This window comes from Phodopus roborovskii, unplaced genomic scaffold (genome assembly GCF_943737965.1).
Source record: "Phodopus roborovskii unplaced genomic scaffold, PHOROB, whole genome shotgun sequence".
Lineage (NCBI taxonomy): Eukaryota > Metazoa > Chordata > Mammalia > Rodentia > Cricetidae > Phodopus > Phodopus roborovskii.
In genome coordinates, this window is record NW_026125506.1 from 7,158,705 (window position 1) to 7,175,339 (window position 16,635).

Here is a 16,635-nt window from a genome sequence, read left to right on the forward strand (position 1 = left end):
CATGCCGCGGGGTCGTCTCTGCGCCTGCGCCGCTCCGGGATGCTGAACCTGGCGGCGCTGCTGTGGCGCCGTCTCCTGCGCAAGCGCTGGGTGCTCGCCCTGGTTTTCGGGCTGTCGTTGGTTTACTTCCTCAGCAGCACCTTCAAGCAGGTAAGCGACTGCGCTCAGGACCTCTGCCCCTCTGATCCTCCTTCCTTCTCCAGCCTCCTCCCCCAGATCTCCTCCTCCCTAGTTCCTATGCTCCTCTGGTCCTCCTCTCTCCTATCCCCCAGCTCTCCCTCCTCCATCAGCCCTCCTCCTTCTGATCTTTCTTTTCGTCCTCCTCCAGCCCTCCTCCCTCAGACCCTGACTTCCTCAGCCCATGCTTCAGCACCGTTCCCGCCCCCCCATCCTCCACATCCTCCGTCCTCCTCTGCCCACCTCCAACCCTCTTCCCTCCCGCCCTCCATCCTTCTCCAGCCCTCCATCCTTGATCCTCAGCCCTCATACGTCCCCCCTCCCACCCTCAATCGATGATGTGTCCTCTCTTTCTCCTCTGGTCCGCTGATACTCCTCCCTGCCGTCCTCCGCCTGGTAGCCCTTTTCCCTATGACGTGCAGCCATTCTGTCCTCCTTCCAAGCCCCTGATTCTCTTCCTTTAAGTCTGGATCGTCCAGTGCTCCTCCCTCTGATCCTTAGGTCCTCCCTCCTCCCGGTCCTTCAGTCCTCTATCCTCTGTTCCTCTCCCATGTAGTCCTCCCTCTGATTGTCTGGTGCTCTTCTCTCCTGCCCTCTGACTCTCCCTCTTAGCCTCTTGTGCATTGAAGGCTGTATGGAGAGTCAGATGGGGGGACATTCCACTCTAGGTCCTTGTACCCTCCATCCTCCTATGCAGACCCCACTGGTAGGCCAGCAAAGCAGGGACTCAGACCTGTAACCAGCCATTCATCCTCAGGCACCCTCCCTGCTCTTCACAGCCCCAGGCCTCTTGATGGGCAGGTGGGCAGGAGGTAGAGATGGCTAGGCCAGGGATGACATGGGGCTCTTTGCTGTGTCCACCTGGGTGACCTGTGCCCCTTTTTGCGCACACGTTGGCTGGGTAGATTTTTTTTTTTTTCTTAACCTTCCTTCCCTTTTCATTTTTGTGCCGAGTAAGAATTCCTAGAGAGCTGGAATCCTGCATTGGAAACGATACTAGGATGCTGACAGATTCTACATGTGGTGGGCGCCCCCTGGCCGGCTTTCCTCTTACATAGTGCAAAAGGTGTACTTGTCCATCCATCCCTGGGGGCTCCACCCCCATGGCCTCACAGAATTCTGGTTACCTAGGAGATGCTCCACTCCTCAATTGATGGATGTCACTATCCGCTGATGCAATCTTGGGCATGAAGAGTTTAGCATTGATTCCAGTGTGGGATGGGTATTCAGTTCACAACTGGGTAGCCACATACAACTCAGTTGGCCCTGGGACACTGTCACATGCTGTCACTTGTGAAATACAGGTCTTAGAAGGAGCTGGTAGGATGTACTGTCAGGTTGTGAAGTAGAAAGCATACTTCTGCATATCCAACCAGCCCTGTGCTGGCCTCCGCTTTTGCCCTAGGGGTGTAGAGAGCCTTTGCCTGAGTTTCAGTTCTGGCTCTTAGAGCACTCTCCTGTGCAGCTCTTGGAACACTGTTCTGTGTGGCTCTTGGAGCTCTCTCTCTCTCTCTCTCTCTCTCTCTCTCTCTCTCTCTCTCTCTCAGCCATCAGAATTGCTTTGCCTAAGACTTTTTTTTTGTAGCTGCCACCTGTTGCTTTTTCGGCTTTCAGGCTGTTTTCTTCCGTTGTGGCTCGGCCTCCCATCTGTGAAGTAGAGCCGAAGGCTGGGTGTTGCTCGTCTGTGTCATTCCCAGACCCCGTAGCCATCTTACTCCTCCACTGAGTGTGTTTTTGCAGGACTGGGGTGTGATTAGGAACTAGACCTCGTTGAAGAGGTGTGATGTGTGATTGTGATACAGACCAGCCCAGATTTTCAAGTTGAGGTTCTCCAGGGAAAATGACTAATTTTAAGCTCCTGTCTGCCCTGTGCTGAGGATGGAGTTGGGCAGCCGACGCTGCCTTCTGCGTACTGAAGTCTGTCTGAGTTACGAGCTAAACTAGCCCCTCCTGCCCCCACTCTTGTCCAGAAGAATGAGTGGTAAATGGTTGTTGGACACACTGATGAATGGAGAGAGCCTGCCCCTCACAGAGGTTCTGCACTGTCAGAGATAAAACACAGGTTTCCAAGTGAAGAGTCAGATTTTCAGAGACTGTGTTTCCTCCCCAGAGCGTGTTGACTTCCATTACATGTGATGTTAACGACTGTGAGTTTGGGGGTATAGTGTGACGGAAGGGTGTCACCATTTGGCAGCTCTATGAAGATCTGTTCACAGAGCAGGACATGACTCTCTGACAGTACATGGGGGAATCCCTCAGGGCTGCCTCAGAGTCTGAAAGTGCCCAATGGGACAGTTCAGCGCCTGACATGGTGGTTCACCTGAACGTGCAGCCTAGCGGTTTTAATAAGACCATGGTGAGTCATAGGCACATAGTTACCATAGTCACAGTGTAGGGCGCTATCATCGACTTCCCCCACCTCCCCCGTCCTAAACAGTCGCTAAGCTACTACTTCCTGCTAAAATATTTCTTTTTGTCTTGCATTGCTTATTTTTGTGTGGCTGTGTGCTGTCGGGAAAAGGCAGGAGTATGCATACCCCACCCTGCTCATGTGGCGGTCAGGACAGCTTTTGGGAGTCAGTTCTTCCTTCGTATCATGAGGGTCCCCAGGGATTGAACTCAGGTTGTCAGGCTTGGGGATCACTGGGCCATGAGCTAACACAGGTGAGTCTAAGAACAGCACAGCACTCACAGAAGATCGCATGTGGGTATGATCCCATTTATATGAAGTGCCCAGGGCAGGGGCAGGAGAGATGGCTCAGGGGTATAAGCGCTTGTCACACCAGCCTGAAGACAAGTCTTTGATGCCTAGACCCAGTGAGCCACTGCAGTGGTGGCTGTCACATTAGTCCACTCATCCCTGGTGGGCCTTGGGGTTCCATCTTTTGGTAAAGAACACCTACTTTGTGGGGTTTTGTGCGGACATGTTTTTATCGCTCACTAGCACGGGCCTAGGCGTCAACTGCTGGGCCCGAAGTTGAGGGAGGGCTCTGCCTGGCCTTTTGAGAATCCTCATGGCTGCTTTCCAGTGGTCACACTGTAATGAACTTATGAGAAGGACATTTGCCAAGTTTTGGTACAGAACGTGGTGTCCGCTATGGTCAGTATCAACCGTGGGTAGAACTGTCACAGCCTCTCCCGTTCCATTTGCGCATAGACTTCATGACAGGTAGACCTGTGTCCTGGTTTCAGTCCACACAGTGGACAGTTGCAGCTGTCTGGCCTGTCACTCGTGTGTGTGTGTGTGTGTGTGTGTGTGTGTGTGTGTGTGTGTGTGTGTGTGTTGGGGGGTGGGGTCATCTCATTATGTAGCCTTAGTAGACCAGGATGGCCTCACACACACCGAAATCCACCCTATCTCTACCTCCCAAGTGCTGGCATCAAAGGCGTGTGCCACACCGCACCCAGCTTATATATATATTTTAAAAACACCTTTAACCAAAAAAGCAAAACCAATTGCTCATATGTCATGAGTTCACTAATAAATACTTGATTTAAAAGTTTTATGTTTAGTTTTCTATCAGTAGACACGAACTCACACTGTGTGTCCTCGGTGGCTTGGACTGCTCTCACGCAGGCCCACTACCTGCCATGCCCTTGTGGGTCAGTACTGTCCTGAACGTGATTTCTGGCTTGGCTGGCTGCTGCCGTGCAGCTGGGTGCCCAGCTTGTCTCGCCCGGCCTGGCCTCTACCTCCCTTCTACGAGGTGGGGGTGCTAAGAAGAACACACCCAGGTGATGTTTATCACAGATGAAGAGGCTTGTGCCACACAGACGTCCCCTGGGCTCCTCCACTCTGCGTCTCTGAGACAATTCAAGCTTGCACAGCAGTCTTCGCCCAGACAGCTGCTGACACGGTTGCCTTGGACCCTTGGATGCCTTTCTTTGGTTTTCTTCCTAATTAATGCTTTAGGGGATAATTTAAATTGTTAGAGATGGGAGCACAGGAGAGGATGCCATCAGGGGAGAGGGTTGGGAATGGTGAATGGTGCCAGGTGACCTGGGCTCAGCGCTCTGCACAGGGGCGCTGGTAGGGCTGGCCCCGGTTACTCCCTGGCTGCCTGCCATCTGCTGTAGGGGTATGAGGGAGGGTAGGCAGATGACTTCAGTGATTTAGGATGGATGATACAGGGAATGGCAGGGTGGGGCAACTCTGGGGGCATCTGGTCTGAGGTGAGAGCTGAGGTTCTCCTTGTTCTTAGGTGGCACAGCCCGTTACAGGGCTGAGCTGTCTGATGAATTCTTTGAAACCATATTAACCTTTCTGCTGGAAAGTAGTTACCCACGTGCATTGGTGCCCACTTACATTGTCTGTGTTACTATGTAGATTGGTGCCCACTTACGTTTTTTCAGGATGTATTTATTATGTATACAGTGTTCTGTCTGCATGTATGCCTGCACACCAGAAGAGGGCACCAGATCTCATTACAGATGGTTGTGAGCACTATGTGGTTGCTGGGAATTGGACTCAGTGGAAAAGCAGCCAGTGCTCTTAACCTCTGAGCCATCTCTCCAGCCCCTAGTGCCCACTTAGTTGTTTGTGGTACTTTTTTTTTTTTATTTTTTATTGTTGCTGTTATACATCATGACCAAGGCAACTTATAAAAAGTTTGTTTGGGGTTTGCAGTTTCAGAGGGTTCGAGTCCATGACCATCAGAGCAGGGAGCGTGGCGGCAGGCAGGCCCACAGGCATGGTGCTGGAGCAGTAGCTGAAGGCTCACATCTACCACCACAAGGCCGAGCTAACCTGGGCTTTGGAAACCTAGGAGCCCCTCCCACCCCCAGTGACACGCCTCCCGCAAGGCCACACCTCCTAACCTTTCCCAAACAGTTCCACCAACTGGAGACCAAGTATTCAAATGTACGAGCCGATGGGGGTCAGTTTCACTCAAACTGCCACGTGGGGGTTGTATACAGTGTGGGTGAATACAGAGAGCTGCCTCACCCCCTTTAAACTGGATGCTAGCAAAGACTTGTTGGCTGCAAACTGTGCAGCGCGTGGCACAGGCATAGGAGGGGTGACCTGCAGAAGGGACACTGCTGTCCTTTTATCTGAGGGATTTTATTTCTCTCACTTAAGGTGCACTGTCTCCTCGCTTGACATACAAGTGTCCCCCGTCTTTTAACTGTCTCAGGGCCAGAAAGAGGGCTGTCTCCATGGCTCAGAGTGCTTGCTGCTCTTGCACAGAACCTGCAGGCTAACCCCAGTGCCATGGGATTCAACACCCACTTCTGGCTACCATGTACACCTCCCCCCCCCACACACACAATTTAAAAACGTAAATTTTTTTTAAACGTCTATGATTTTTACAACTGTAATTCCCTACTGTCAGGCTGCGGTTCTCAAACCTCGCTGTCTCTGGCTGTATCACATACATTGTTGAGACTCCTGTGCAGATTCCTTAAGGTCAGCTATGCCGTGTATGGGAGGGAACTCTGTGCCACGTGTATGGAGCGCGCCTTTCATTTGACGGTCATAATTACCCCTAGGACCTGCAGCATGCTTGCTTCCTAACTAGCCTTTTAAGAATCTGAGGAGGAGCCGTGTGCCTCAACTGCGCAGGCTCCACAGATGCTTACACTCAGAGGGAACCTTCTCCTGTGCTTCTACCCACAGCTGGTCCTGTCTTTCCTCTGCAGTGGACCTGTGTGCACATCTAACACCCACCCCTAGGGGGCAGTGGCTCGGATTCATGAGAAGAGCATTTGTCAGCAGCTCCTTGGAGCACCTGACTAAAGTGTCCGGGGCCCTTTGTAAAAATCCCCTTTGAACGGATTCTTTATTGTTGTTTGAGACAGGGTCTCTCCATGTAGCCCTGGGTGTCCTGTGTTGTTTCTATGTAGACCAGGCTGGCTTTGAACCGGCAGAGGTTCCCCTGCCTCTGCCTCCTGAGCGCTGGATTAAAGGTGTGCGCCACCACACTCAGCTTTGAACGGAGTTTTGAATGAAGAAAATACACATATTGGTGAAAGGCTGAAGGGGAGACAGCCCAGAAGGGCAGCGGGAACTCCGTTGGAAATACCCCGTGGATGGAATTGCTCTCCTGTCCCTTCTGCATCCTCGCCACCTGGTTTCAAAAGTGGGTCACAGCCGACTCCACCCACAGTCCCCTTGGCAGAGGTTTTGAACCTTCAGGTTTGACAAGTTCAGGTGCAGGACAAGGGGAAGTCAGTCATCTTGAAGGGCTTTTTTACACTGAGCAAATTGAAGGAGGGGATCCAGCCCTGTTGGTAGCAGGAGAGAGGTCATCTGTTTAAATGCCGGTGATATTGCGGACAGTAGATCAAGCTCTGGGGAAGTGATATGGCACTGTCTAGCTCTTATCACTGCAAGTGATTGACAGGACTTTCTCAGAGCCCCCACACTGAACTGCAAAGTCATCCCGAGAGCCAGAACCAGTGATTGTTCCTGGTCTGTGGAGGCCGTGTCTACTTAATGATGGGGAGTCAACATGACAGATATTATGTATCCATGAAGATTTGATTATCTAGATAATGTGGGTCCTTGGAAAGGTTTTAACCATCCAATTAGCATCCAGAGCAACTGACGGTGACACCAGTATAGAGAGAGGTCAGAGGTGAACATGTAAGCCAAATGCACCTGCCTATCAGTGGTGGTAGGGCACGCCTTTAATCCCAGCACTTGGGAAGCAGAGGCAGGAGGATCTCTGTGATCAATGCCAACCTGGACTAAAGAGCAAGTTCCAGGACAACCAGGGCTACATAGAGAAACCCTGTCTTGAAAAACCAAAACAACAACAGAAAAACAAACAAACAAACCCCAAATGTACTTTTGTTTGGATTGTGGTAATTTATAAGCATTGTTTTTTAAGTGAGCCTTTTCTCTTGCGATAATGATAGCTTAACGGGAAACGTACAAGGATGGTATTCTTTCTCCAGACCATTTAGTTTCTCCTCCAGTTAACAGTCAGCATGTCTTCATATAAGATGCTAAGACCATTCCAAGGATGATTAAAGATCATTTAAAAAACAACATTTTAAACTGTAAATTGTGTGTGTGTGTGCACATGAGTACAGGTACCCACAGAGGTCAGAGGGTCCTGGAGCCAGAGTTACAGTTGTAAGCCACCCAGTGCTGGTTCTGGGATCCAAACATGGGTCCTCTGGAAGAGCAGCCAGTGCTCATAACTGATGAGCCCTCTCTACAGCCTGTCTATACCTAGTTTGTATACTTGAATACCCAGGGTCATGTGACATTTCTAGAGTACACTGGAGTCCCAAGGGAGGAAGAAGGGCCACTTTACAGAAAGAGTGCCCTGAGAACCTAGGTTTGGTGATACCTTGCTTGTGCCAGTGTTTAGTCAAGACATTTCTGTGTTGTTGGGTTTCTGGTTTTTGGGTTTTTTTTTTTTTTTTTGTTTTGTTTTGTTTTTTTCTTCCTACTATTGAAACAAGAGTTGTGGGAAACCTCAACATGTGGTTTCTGTAAGATGGCCCTCACTAAGGAGTTTCCTAGCAAAGTGTGTGTGGACGTGCACATGTCTGACATTGCTAACTTCCCAGATTGCTTTCCCGTAGTACTTACAAAGACCCGTCCTGATTTTCTGAACTGTCTGTGTTGCCACCAGATGCACAGGGGTCCCCTTAAATACAAAGCAACATTGATGCTTAAACACTCAAGCTGTCAGGATAGCAGGTGTGGTGGTATACACCGTAACCCTATCATCTCAGCTCCTGCAGGCTGAGGTCGGAGGACCCTGAGGCCAATCGGGGCTGCCTTAGAACCTCCAAACCCAGCAGGTCATGGTGGTTCACACCTGTAATCCCAGCACTTAGGAGGCCGAGGCAGAAGGATTGCTGTGAGTTCTAGGCAAGTCTGAACTGTAGGAAGCTCTGTCATAAAACCCAACACAGGCCAATGGGAGAGGGTCCTTTATAGTGCTTTGTTACAGTTCATGGCTAGGAGCTTCCAAAGGTGGCTGCCATGCGCTTCACTTGATTCCAGCGGCTGGACTCTGTCCTCCCAGTTTAATGCTGTGGCTCCTGTCTAAGAGAAAGATCCGGGCTCCCACCCAGGGTCGCTCCTCTCATGGTTTGCTAGGCAGAGGGCTGTGTCGTCAGAACGGCATCTAGATGCAGTTGTAAGGATGGCTGCTCTGTGATTTTTCACACAAAGGAAGGCTTTTGCGGGGTCTCAGACTTCACGACCTTAAAGTCATCCCCCCACTCCCGTTCAGGGTTTCTACACCAGTACTTGTCACAGCTGAGGCCATGTGGTCTAGAGGTGTCAGGTGACAGTCTAAGGTGATCAGACTAACATAGTGTCCTCTTGATTCTGCGTGTCTGGGCCTCGTGTTCTGTTCCATGGGGTGTGCATTTCAGTATTTAAAACCTTAAATTGCCTGCAGAAGGAAACGTTTTCTCCAGAATCCCATAGACCCCTTTTGTCTGTCTCTGGGGTCTAGCGCATCAGTGTGGCCCCGTGAGGAGGAGAGCTGTGACTTGCCACATTTTCCTGCTGCCTTGTTTTGTGGCTTTGTTCAGATGGCGCCCGTGCCAGAGGTGTTGGGCTGGGGTTGGCGGTGGGGTATAGACTCCTGCAGAATGTCTTGAACCTTCCTCTTCTCCCTGTCGTCCCATTGCAGGAAGAGAGGGCAGTGAGAGACCGGAATCTTCTCCAGGTTCAAGACCGGGAACAGCCCATTCTGTGGAAGGTCCAGTTTACCCTGGGCAACAGCAGCCGGCCCAGCAACCAGTGCCGGAACTCTGTCCAAGGAAAACACCTCATCACTGACGAGCTGGGTATGCCCCTCTCCCTCACTCAAGGCTCTGGGACTCTGGGTAGCCTTCCCTCAAGACGCTTTTCCCGTCTTGCTCCTCTCCAGGGATGTCCATGTCTGTCTTCCATACCTTCCTCTCTACCCCAGGCTCCCTGCAGCATCTGGGAAAGTTGGCTGAGGAGCGAGACACGTAGTAGTTCTCTCCCTCTGCCTACAGCTCCAGCCTTGGCCTCAGTCCCAGGTCATTTCCTACCAGGCACGGCCACAGAGATTCCTCTTGTTTCTCTAGTGTTTGTGGTGTGTTTGCGTGTGTGCATGTGTGTGCGTGTGCATGTGTGTGCACGCATGTGTGTGCGTGTATGTGTTTGCGGTGTGTGCGTGCGTGCGTGTGTGTGTGTGTGTGTGTGTACACCACGTGGTGTATGTGGTGGCCATAGGCTAATTATAAGATTGCTTTCTCCTTTTACCGTGTGGATCCCAGGGATTGAACTCAGGTCGCCAGCTTCTTAGCAAGCACCTTTACTGGCAGAGCCATCTTGCTGGCCTGTAAGTTTCCTTATAGGAGAAGGGAAATTGAATTCAGGGCTGTTACTTCATCAAGAAGATGCAGTTAACTGACAGGCAGCCGGGGTGGGGAGGCTGGCTTAGAGGCCAGGGCTTGTTTCTGTAGACTCAGAAAACAGGACATTCTAGTATCAGGTGGCAGTTTGTCATCTTCTGGTACTGTAATTACAAAAAAAGGTGATTTTCTTCTGGTTAATTTAGATCAGACAAAAGACTTACAGACTCCTTTAGCTAAACAAAACAAACAAACAGAAGAAGACAATACTTAGCTTCTCAACCCATAAAAATCACACAGGGGCTGCAGGTTTTATTTTACCTTTACAGATATGGGAAATTCAGTTTAATTTAAAAAAAAAAATCAAAAAAACTTGCAACTGTTGATGCTGTTTAGGGACAAAATGCCACTGTGTTGTTAGGGTAACAGCGCTGTTAAACAAGATAGCCAATTAGAGTCACAAACTTCTCAAAAGGTGCAAGTTAATTTTCCTGGCAAGACCAACACATTGGATGGCCCTGATCTCTCAGGACTTGACGGGAAATAATATCTGCAGAGCTGATCTGCACCACACAGGGCTTGTGTGTGTTGAAACGTCACAATGCCCTGTATGGTTCTTACAGGGTTTTGTTTTTGTTTGTTTGTTTGTTTCAACTAAAAATAAAGAAGAGCCTAAAGAGATGGGTCATTGGTCAGAAGCACTAACTGCTTTTGAAAGAGGGCCTGACTGGGTTTGATTCCCAGCATCCATGGAAGGCAGGCAGCTCACCAACTGCCTGTGACTCCAGCTCCCAGGGATCCAACACCCTCTTCTGGCCTCTGTGGGAATCTGCACTCATGTAAAATAAAAATAACTCTTCAAAAAGTAAAAGGTAATTTTCCATGACTTGTGATACACGGTGAGAGGCCTGAGTGAGCTTGCTCTCCTCAGACATGATCACCTGGAGGGGAACACCAGAGTTCGGGGCCAAGTGCTGGGAATAGGCAAGAAAGGGGCCTCAGGTGTTAACTTCCAGCTTGGCCAAGGAAAAGGCAGGCGGATCTGCAGGTTGCATTCTGGGTGCACGGTATTGTCCATCGCCATGATACCGAGTGGCTTCATTGTTAGCGTCTGGGGCAGAATCCTGGGGAGTATGCAGACTCCCTAGGAGTTCCATTTAGAATCCTTGTCAACAGCATGAGTGGAACAGCTGGGAAGGAAGTGTTTACTGGAACATCAGAGTGCTTATCTCTTCACTCAGGAGACACAGAGCAGAAACAAAACAGAAGCCACCAGCTCCCAGGTGATGGGGATGGCTCCCTCCCGGTCTCCCATGTGTTGAGTGAGGGCCCTCTAATGCCCCCTCTAGTGTCAGGGCTCTGCCAGCACCGCCTGCTCCTACACAGACCTTGTTTTCCGGGGCAGTTCTGAAAACAAGTTATCCTCCACCAGCCTCGATCTCTGAGGACAGAGCTGGGTACTCAGGCGTGCTGATGCTGGGAACAGCTGCTGCACACCTGGATGCTGCACACACCCGAGGGCCCACATGCATACCTGAGGGCCCACTTGATACCTGAGGGCAAGAGCACACACACCTGAGGGTCCTGCTCGCATCTGAGGCCCCACACACACCTAAAGCCCCCCCCCCACACCTAAAGCCCCCCCCACACCTAAAGCCCCCCCCACACACCTAAAGCCCCCCACACACACCTAAAGCCCCCACACACACCTAAAGCCCCCCCCACACCTAAAGCCCCCCACACACATCTGAGGGCTCACGTACACACCTGAGGGTCCTGCTCGCATCTGAGGGCCCCCCACACACACCTAAAGCCCCCCACACACACCTAAAGCCCCCCCCCACACACCTAAAGCCCCCCACACACCTAAAGCCCCACACACACCTAAAGCCCCCCCCCACACACCTAAAGCCCCCCCCACACACCTAAAGCCCCCCCCACACACCTAAAGCCCCACACACACACCTAAAGCCCCACACACACACCTAAAGCCCCCACACACACCTAAAGCCCCCCACACACACCTAAAGCCCCCCCACACACACCTAAAGCCCCCCACACACACCTAAAGCCCCCCACACACACCTAAAGCCCCCCCACACACACCTAAAGCCCCCCACACACACCTAAAGCCCCCACACACACCTAAAGCCCCCCACACACACCTAAAGCCCCCACACACACCTAAAGCCCCCCACACACACCTAAAGCCCCCCACACACACCTAAAGCCCCCCACACACACCTAAAGCCCCCCCCACACACCTAAAGCCCCCCACACACACCTAAAGCCCCCCACACACACCTAAAGCCCCCCCCCACACACCTAAAGCCCCCCACACACACCTAAAGCCCCCACACACACCTAAAGCCCCCCACACACATCTAAAGCCCCCCACACACACCTAAAGCCCCCCACACACACCTAAAGCCCCCACACACACCTAAAGCCCCCCACACACCTAAAGCCCCCCACACACACCTAAAGCCCCCCACACACACCTAAAGCCCCCCACACACATCTGAGGGCTCACGTACACACCTGAGGGTCCTGCTCGCATCTGAGGGCCCCCCACACACACACACACCTGAAGGCCACTGGGAGCATGTCGGATTGGGTGGTGACCCTCGTATACTTACACTTGGATTTTTCTGTACTGTTCCCAAAGGGTGCAGGGAACTATGCCTAGAAGCTCAGAATAGGAAAGCAGCCCCAGGGAGGAGGCCTGGCTGACCCTGCATATCTGTGTGATGGGGTTTCTCAGTCGTGGAGCAAATTAGATTTTCCTCTCCCTCAAGGATTTGAGGGCGTCTTCCCTAATTCTAGGGATGGTTGTGCCCCCCCCCCCCCATGCTTGTGTACAAACACTGGAAGCAGAGTTACGAAGGTGGACTGGGGCTTCCTAGTTTAACAGTCCCTTCAAGTGACCCCGATAACAGCAGGTGTGTAAAAGTGTGTAACATCAAAAGCTGTGTGCTTGCTTTTTGAATCTGCAAAGCGCACACTTTTTATGAATGGGTGCCTTGCTTCTGTCATAGACTTTTTATGTATTTATTTTATGTGAGTGCTCTACCTGCATGTACACCCTTACACCAGAAGAGGGCATCAGATCCCACTATAGGTGGTTTGTAAGCCATCAGATGGTTGGTGGGAATTGGACTCAGGTCCTCTGGAAGAGAAGCTACTGCTCTCAATCATCTTCTCCAGCCCCGTTTTAGACTCTTTAAAAGAGGCCCAGGTGAAAGATTGCTTGCTTATGTTAGCGCCCAACCGCATGGGCGTGGCTTGGCATGGTGATGCGCTCACACTTGGGCAATAGACCGGAAAGTGATTGAACACTAAGCACCGAGACAAAGTGGATCTAGCGATGACTGAGGAGCCCAACTCCCCGTAATCATCCGCCCAGGCGAAACCAGCCCTGGAGCTCAGGATGCGTCTCTGGCTTTCAGGCTATGTCTGCGAGAGGAAGGATCTGCTGGCCAATGGCTGCTGTGACGTCACTGTCCCCAGCACGAAACAGTACTGCTGTGATGGATGCCTGGCCAATGGCTGCTGTGAAAGCTACGAACACTGTGTCTCCTGCTGTCTGCAGCCCAGCAAGGTAGGGGCCCCAGCTCCCCGCCCTTTCCCCCAGGCCTTTAAGGGGGAGAATTAGACATCTCTCGGGGTCCTCAAGAGGTGTACTGGCCACTCCTGAGAGGGGAGCGGGTCCCCAATGCCTGGCTCCTTCGCAGAGGGGACCATGCTATAACTAACTGGGTATCTGGTGAATGAGAGACTGGCTCCCTCCTTCCTGGCGGGCTGGCTTGGCCTGCAGTTATGACCAGTCCTGAATACCTTGTTTCCATAGCAACTTCTACTGGAACGCTTCCTCAACCGGGCGGCTGTGGCCTTCCAGAACCTCTTCATGGCAGTTGAGGACCACTTCGAACTGTGCTTGGCTAAGTGCAGAACTTCATCCCAGGTCAGGAGTGATGCTGGTCCTCTCGCGAGGGGAGGCGGGAGGGAGGCGAAGCCGGGGAACACTAGTGGATTACTCAAGGCAGAGAGTGGGGGGGGGGGGCGCCAACAGAGAGAGAGAAAGACAGAGAGATTTGGACCCAGGAGCTATTTGTTGAGAGGAGGTGGTCACTTGTCCTGGGGCAGAGCTGTGACTTGATTCAGAGGGGTGGGAGGTGAGTATTTAAAGGCACATGGATCAATCTGAGCTTTGTAAGGTCTTTGGTGAGCACACACCACCTAACCTTGAATGCCCTGCACTTATGGTATGCACCAGCCACCCATGCAGTTCCCAGGAGGGCCTCTGCCCCCTCCCTTTATTTCCCTTTGACATTTATTTTGGGCTTGGGGAGGCACATGCATACACGTCAGGCGACAACTTGTGAGAGTCTGTTCTCTCTATCCACCGTGTGGGTCCTGAGCCTCAAACTCGGGTCATCAGCCTTGGCACCAGCCCCTTTCCCTACTGAACTGTCTCTCCTGTCCAACTTCCCTGCCTTTGTGGCTAGGCACGTCACTGCTCTTTGTAAGGTATCTCTTACACAAGGCCACTGTCTGGGATAACTGACTCATGTCCATCTCTGGCCCTCTGGAAGCTTTGGGTTTGTGCTTGGAAATTCCCTTTTCCACCTCTGCTTTCCTGTGAGAACATCCCGGGTCAGGTTAGAGGGAGATCTGAGGATGTGACTTTCCAGTGGTCTCTATGGGGCAGCTTCCCAGGTAAATGGGTGTAAAGGGGGTGTGGGGGGGGGAGGCTTGATGGATTCCCTCTTCCTGGCCAGTGCTGGGAAGGGGAACTGGTATTATAGCAGCTTCCGGTAGCTGACAGAGCCTGAAGGTACTTCCTCTTGAGCAAGTAGAGACAATTCTCAATGGCCACTTGGTTCACCGGCCCACAGACTGGGCATTCGAGTCTACTAGGTGGAATTAATAAGGTGTGTAGCTTTGCTAGAGGCTAATTAATGAGATCTGGAGCAGCCAAAACCTCAAATTGCTCCTATGACAAGAAATTGCTGGAAAGTCTACCACCGGGGATGTTAGGGGTGGGGTGGGTTGTCTGGGCTCAGCTTCACTTGGTATACCCAGCCAGAGAGGCTCTTGGGGAAGGTGCTGCTTGGCTTGCGTGCAGGCCCTTAGTGCATGACTGTCCTTTGAAGTGTCGTCTCCCAAGTCCCTTACAGGACTCCTCACCAGGGACTGGAACTCTCTGACCACAGGGTCAGGTGCATCGGCACTGCATCTCCACCTGTTTCAGACTGTTGTTTCTTACTTGCTATTGTGCGTGTTTATGGTCGTACCAGCACAAGTGCACGGGGTCAGAGGACAACTTGGAGAGTTTGCTTCTCTTTCTCCCGGGGATCACACTGAGATCCTCGGGCTTAGGGGCAAGCACTGTGTTAGCCCCTGATCTACCTCACCTAGCCCTTGTTGGCATTGTCTGAGGCGGGTCTCCTATTGCTAGGCTGGCCTCAAGTTCGCCATACCGCTGAGAGTGATCTTGAACTTCTGTCCCTCCTGGCTCCAGTGCTGGGATCACAAGTGTGCATCATCCCAACCATTTCTGTGAGGCGCTGGGGATTAAGCCCAGTGCTTCGTGCTGTTATCAGGCAAGCGCTCAGCCCGCTACACTCTGTCCCAGGCCCCGCTTCAGAAAGGTTGAGGAGTAGTCTTAAAATGCCCAGCCAGGTTGCTCAAAAAGCTCCATGGTGGACAAAAGAAGAAATGACACAATTACATCTTGTCTGTTTTCGTGGCACTCCACACTAAGAATCCCACTTCGTTCTAGAAAGTTCCTTGAAACCCCTAGGAGCGCTGGAGGCAGAGTAGGCAGGGAGAGGTTGGCAGTCCCTGCAGCTGACCCTCTCCGTCTTTCTCCCCATCTTCCTTTACCAACAGAGCGTGCAACATGAGAACACGTACCGTGACCCCATAGCCAAGTACTGCTACGGAGAGAGCCCGCCGGAACTCTTCCCCGCGTGAGGCCTGATGGAGACACACACCCAGAACCACTCTGGTCCACACGAGATAATGAAGGAGAAAGCCACACAAGGATGCTTGGCCTTGACCATGTCTGGTGGCTTCAAGTGTCTCTGGCTCCTTCAGCACCGGCTGGGGCAAGTGGACGGAGCTGTTCTGTCGAGCTTGCAGGGCCCTGGGCTGCTGGTCAGGAGCCAGGCACTTGATGCTATGTTGTAGTTACTTAATGACTTCTCAGAGTGGCGGAAGGTACTGCGCTTTGTGCAGGACACCTTTGCCTGTCCAGTTGGATACGCTCAAGGAGGTGACTGCTGTACTTGGTTCGTGGCTGTCACAAGTGACATTGCTCTTACACCAGACTCAAGCTTGTCTCCAGGAGCGTGGGTGTACAGATTTCTTTGGTTGTTTTAACATGTGACCAGCAAGCCTTATATCCATATCCCAACCTCTAGGGGTATGTGGAGCCTCAGGGAGGTGCTGGTCCCCACTGAGCCTTCGTAGAGCTGGCCTGATATGCTCATACACCTGAAATAGTGGCCGGAGGCCTGAACCCCCAGGTGACGGTCCCAGTGGGGTTTGCTGTCACCATGCCCCTGTTGAAACCCTCAGCCTCAGGGCAGGGGAGCCTTTCCGTCGTCTGTCACGAAGCCGGTGGGGACTGGTGGATTTGGTTTGTAGGGCTCATTCATTCTTTACTGCTCTCCAAGCCTGGCTGTGTGCCACTGGCATAAGCTTGTTAAGCTCTTACTCCAACCTAGAGTTTCGTATCTGCTCTCAGTGGGAGATGTATGTGGTAGCCGCGGCCTGGAGAGCATCCCACAGGCAGATCAGTGTCCGGTGTTGCAGGGGGGGTGGCTGTTGTCACCAGTAACTGAAACTTGGGTTTCAAGCATCAGGGCAAGACCCCTCCTTCTTGACTCTCCTGTCTTGCTTTCAGACCACCTGTTAACACACACTTCTCCCCCATACCCTTCACCAACCCTCACTGTGGGCCACCGTGTTTTGTGGTTTGGGTTGAGGTTGCCCTGGCATCAGGCATGAGTCTCAAGATTTTCTCTCAGCAGCAGCTTCATGAAGCCTTGTCTCCCAGCCACATTTGCCTTCCGGGTGGAATTTCCTTCATCTCCCTCCTGCTTCCTCTTCCTGCTCACCTCCGAGTTGCATTTTGTCACCTCTGTGGAA

At 52.0% G+C, this 16,635-nt stretch overlaps 1 protein-coding gene across 1 annotated transcript; it reads left to right on the forward strand.

Moving 5' to 3' along the window:
• On the forward strand, positions 1 to 15,576 carry Spring1 (SREBF pathway regulator in golgi 1). Its single transcript, XM_051176661.1, has 5 exons — positions 1 to 150; positions 8,784 to 8,940; positions 12,927 to 13,078; positions 13,328 to 13,441; positions 15,373 to 15,576. Exons 1-5 carry the CDS (start codon positions 40 to 42, stop codon positions 15,454 to 15,456), a joined length of 618 nt encoding a protein of 205 aa, XP_051032618.1. The 5' UTR covers positions 1 to 39; the 3' UTR covers positions 15,457 to 15,576.
• The last annotated feature ends 1,059 nt before the right edge of the window (positions 15,577 to 16,635 follow it).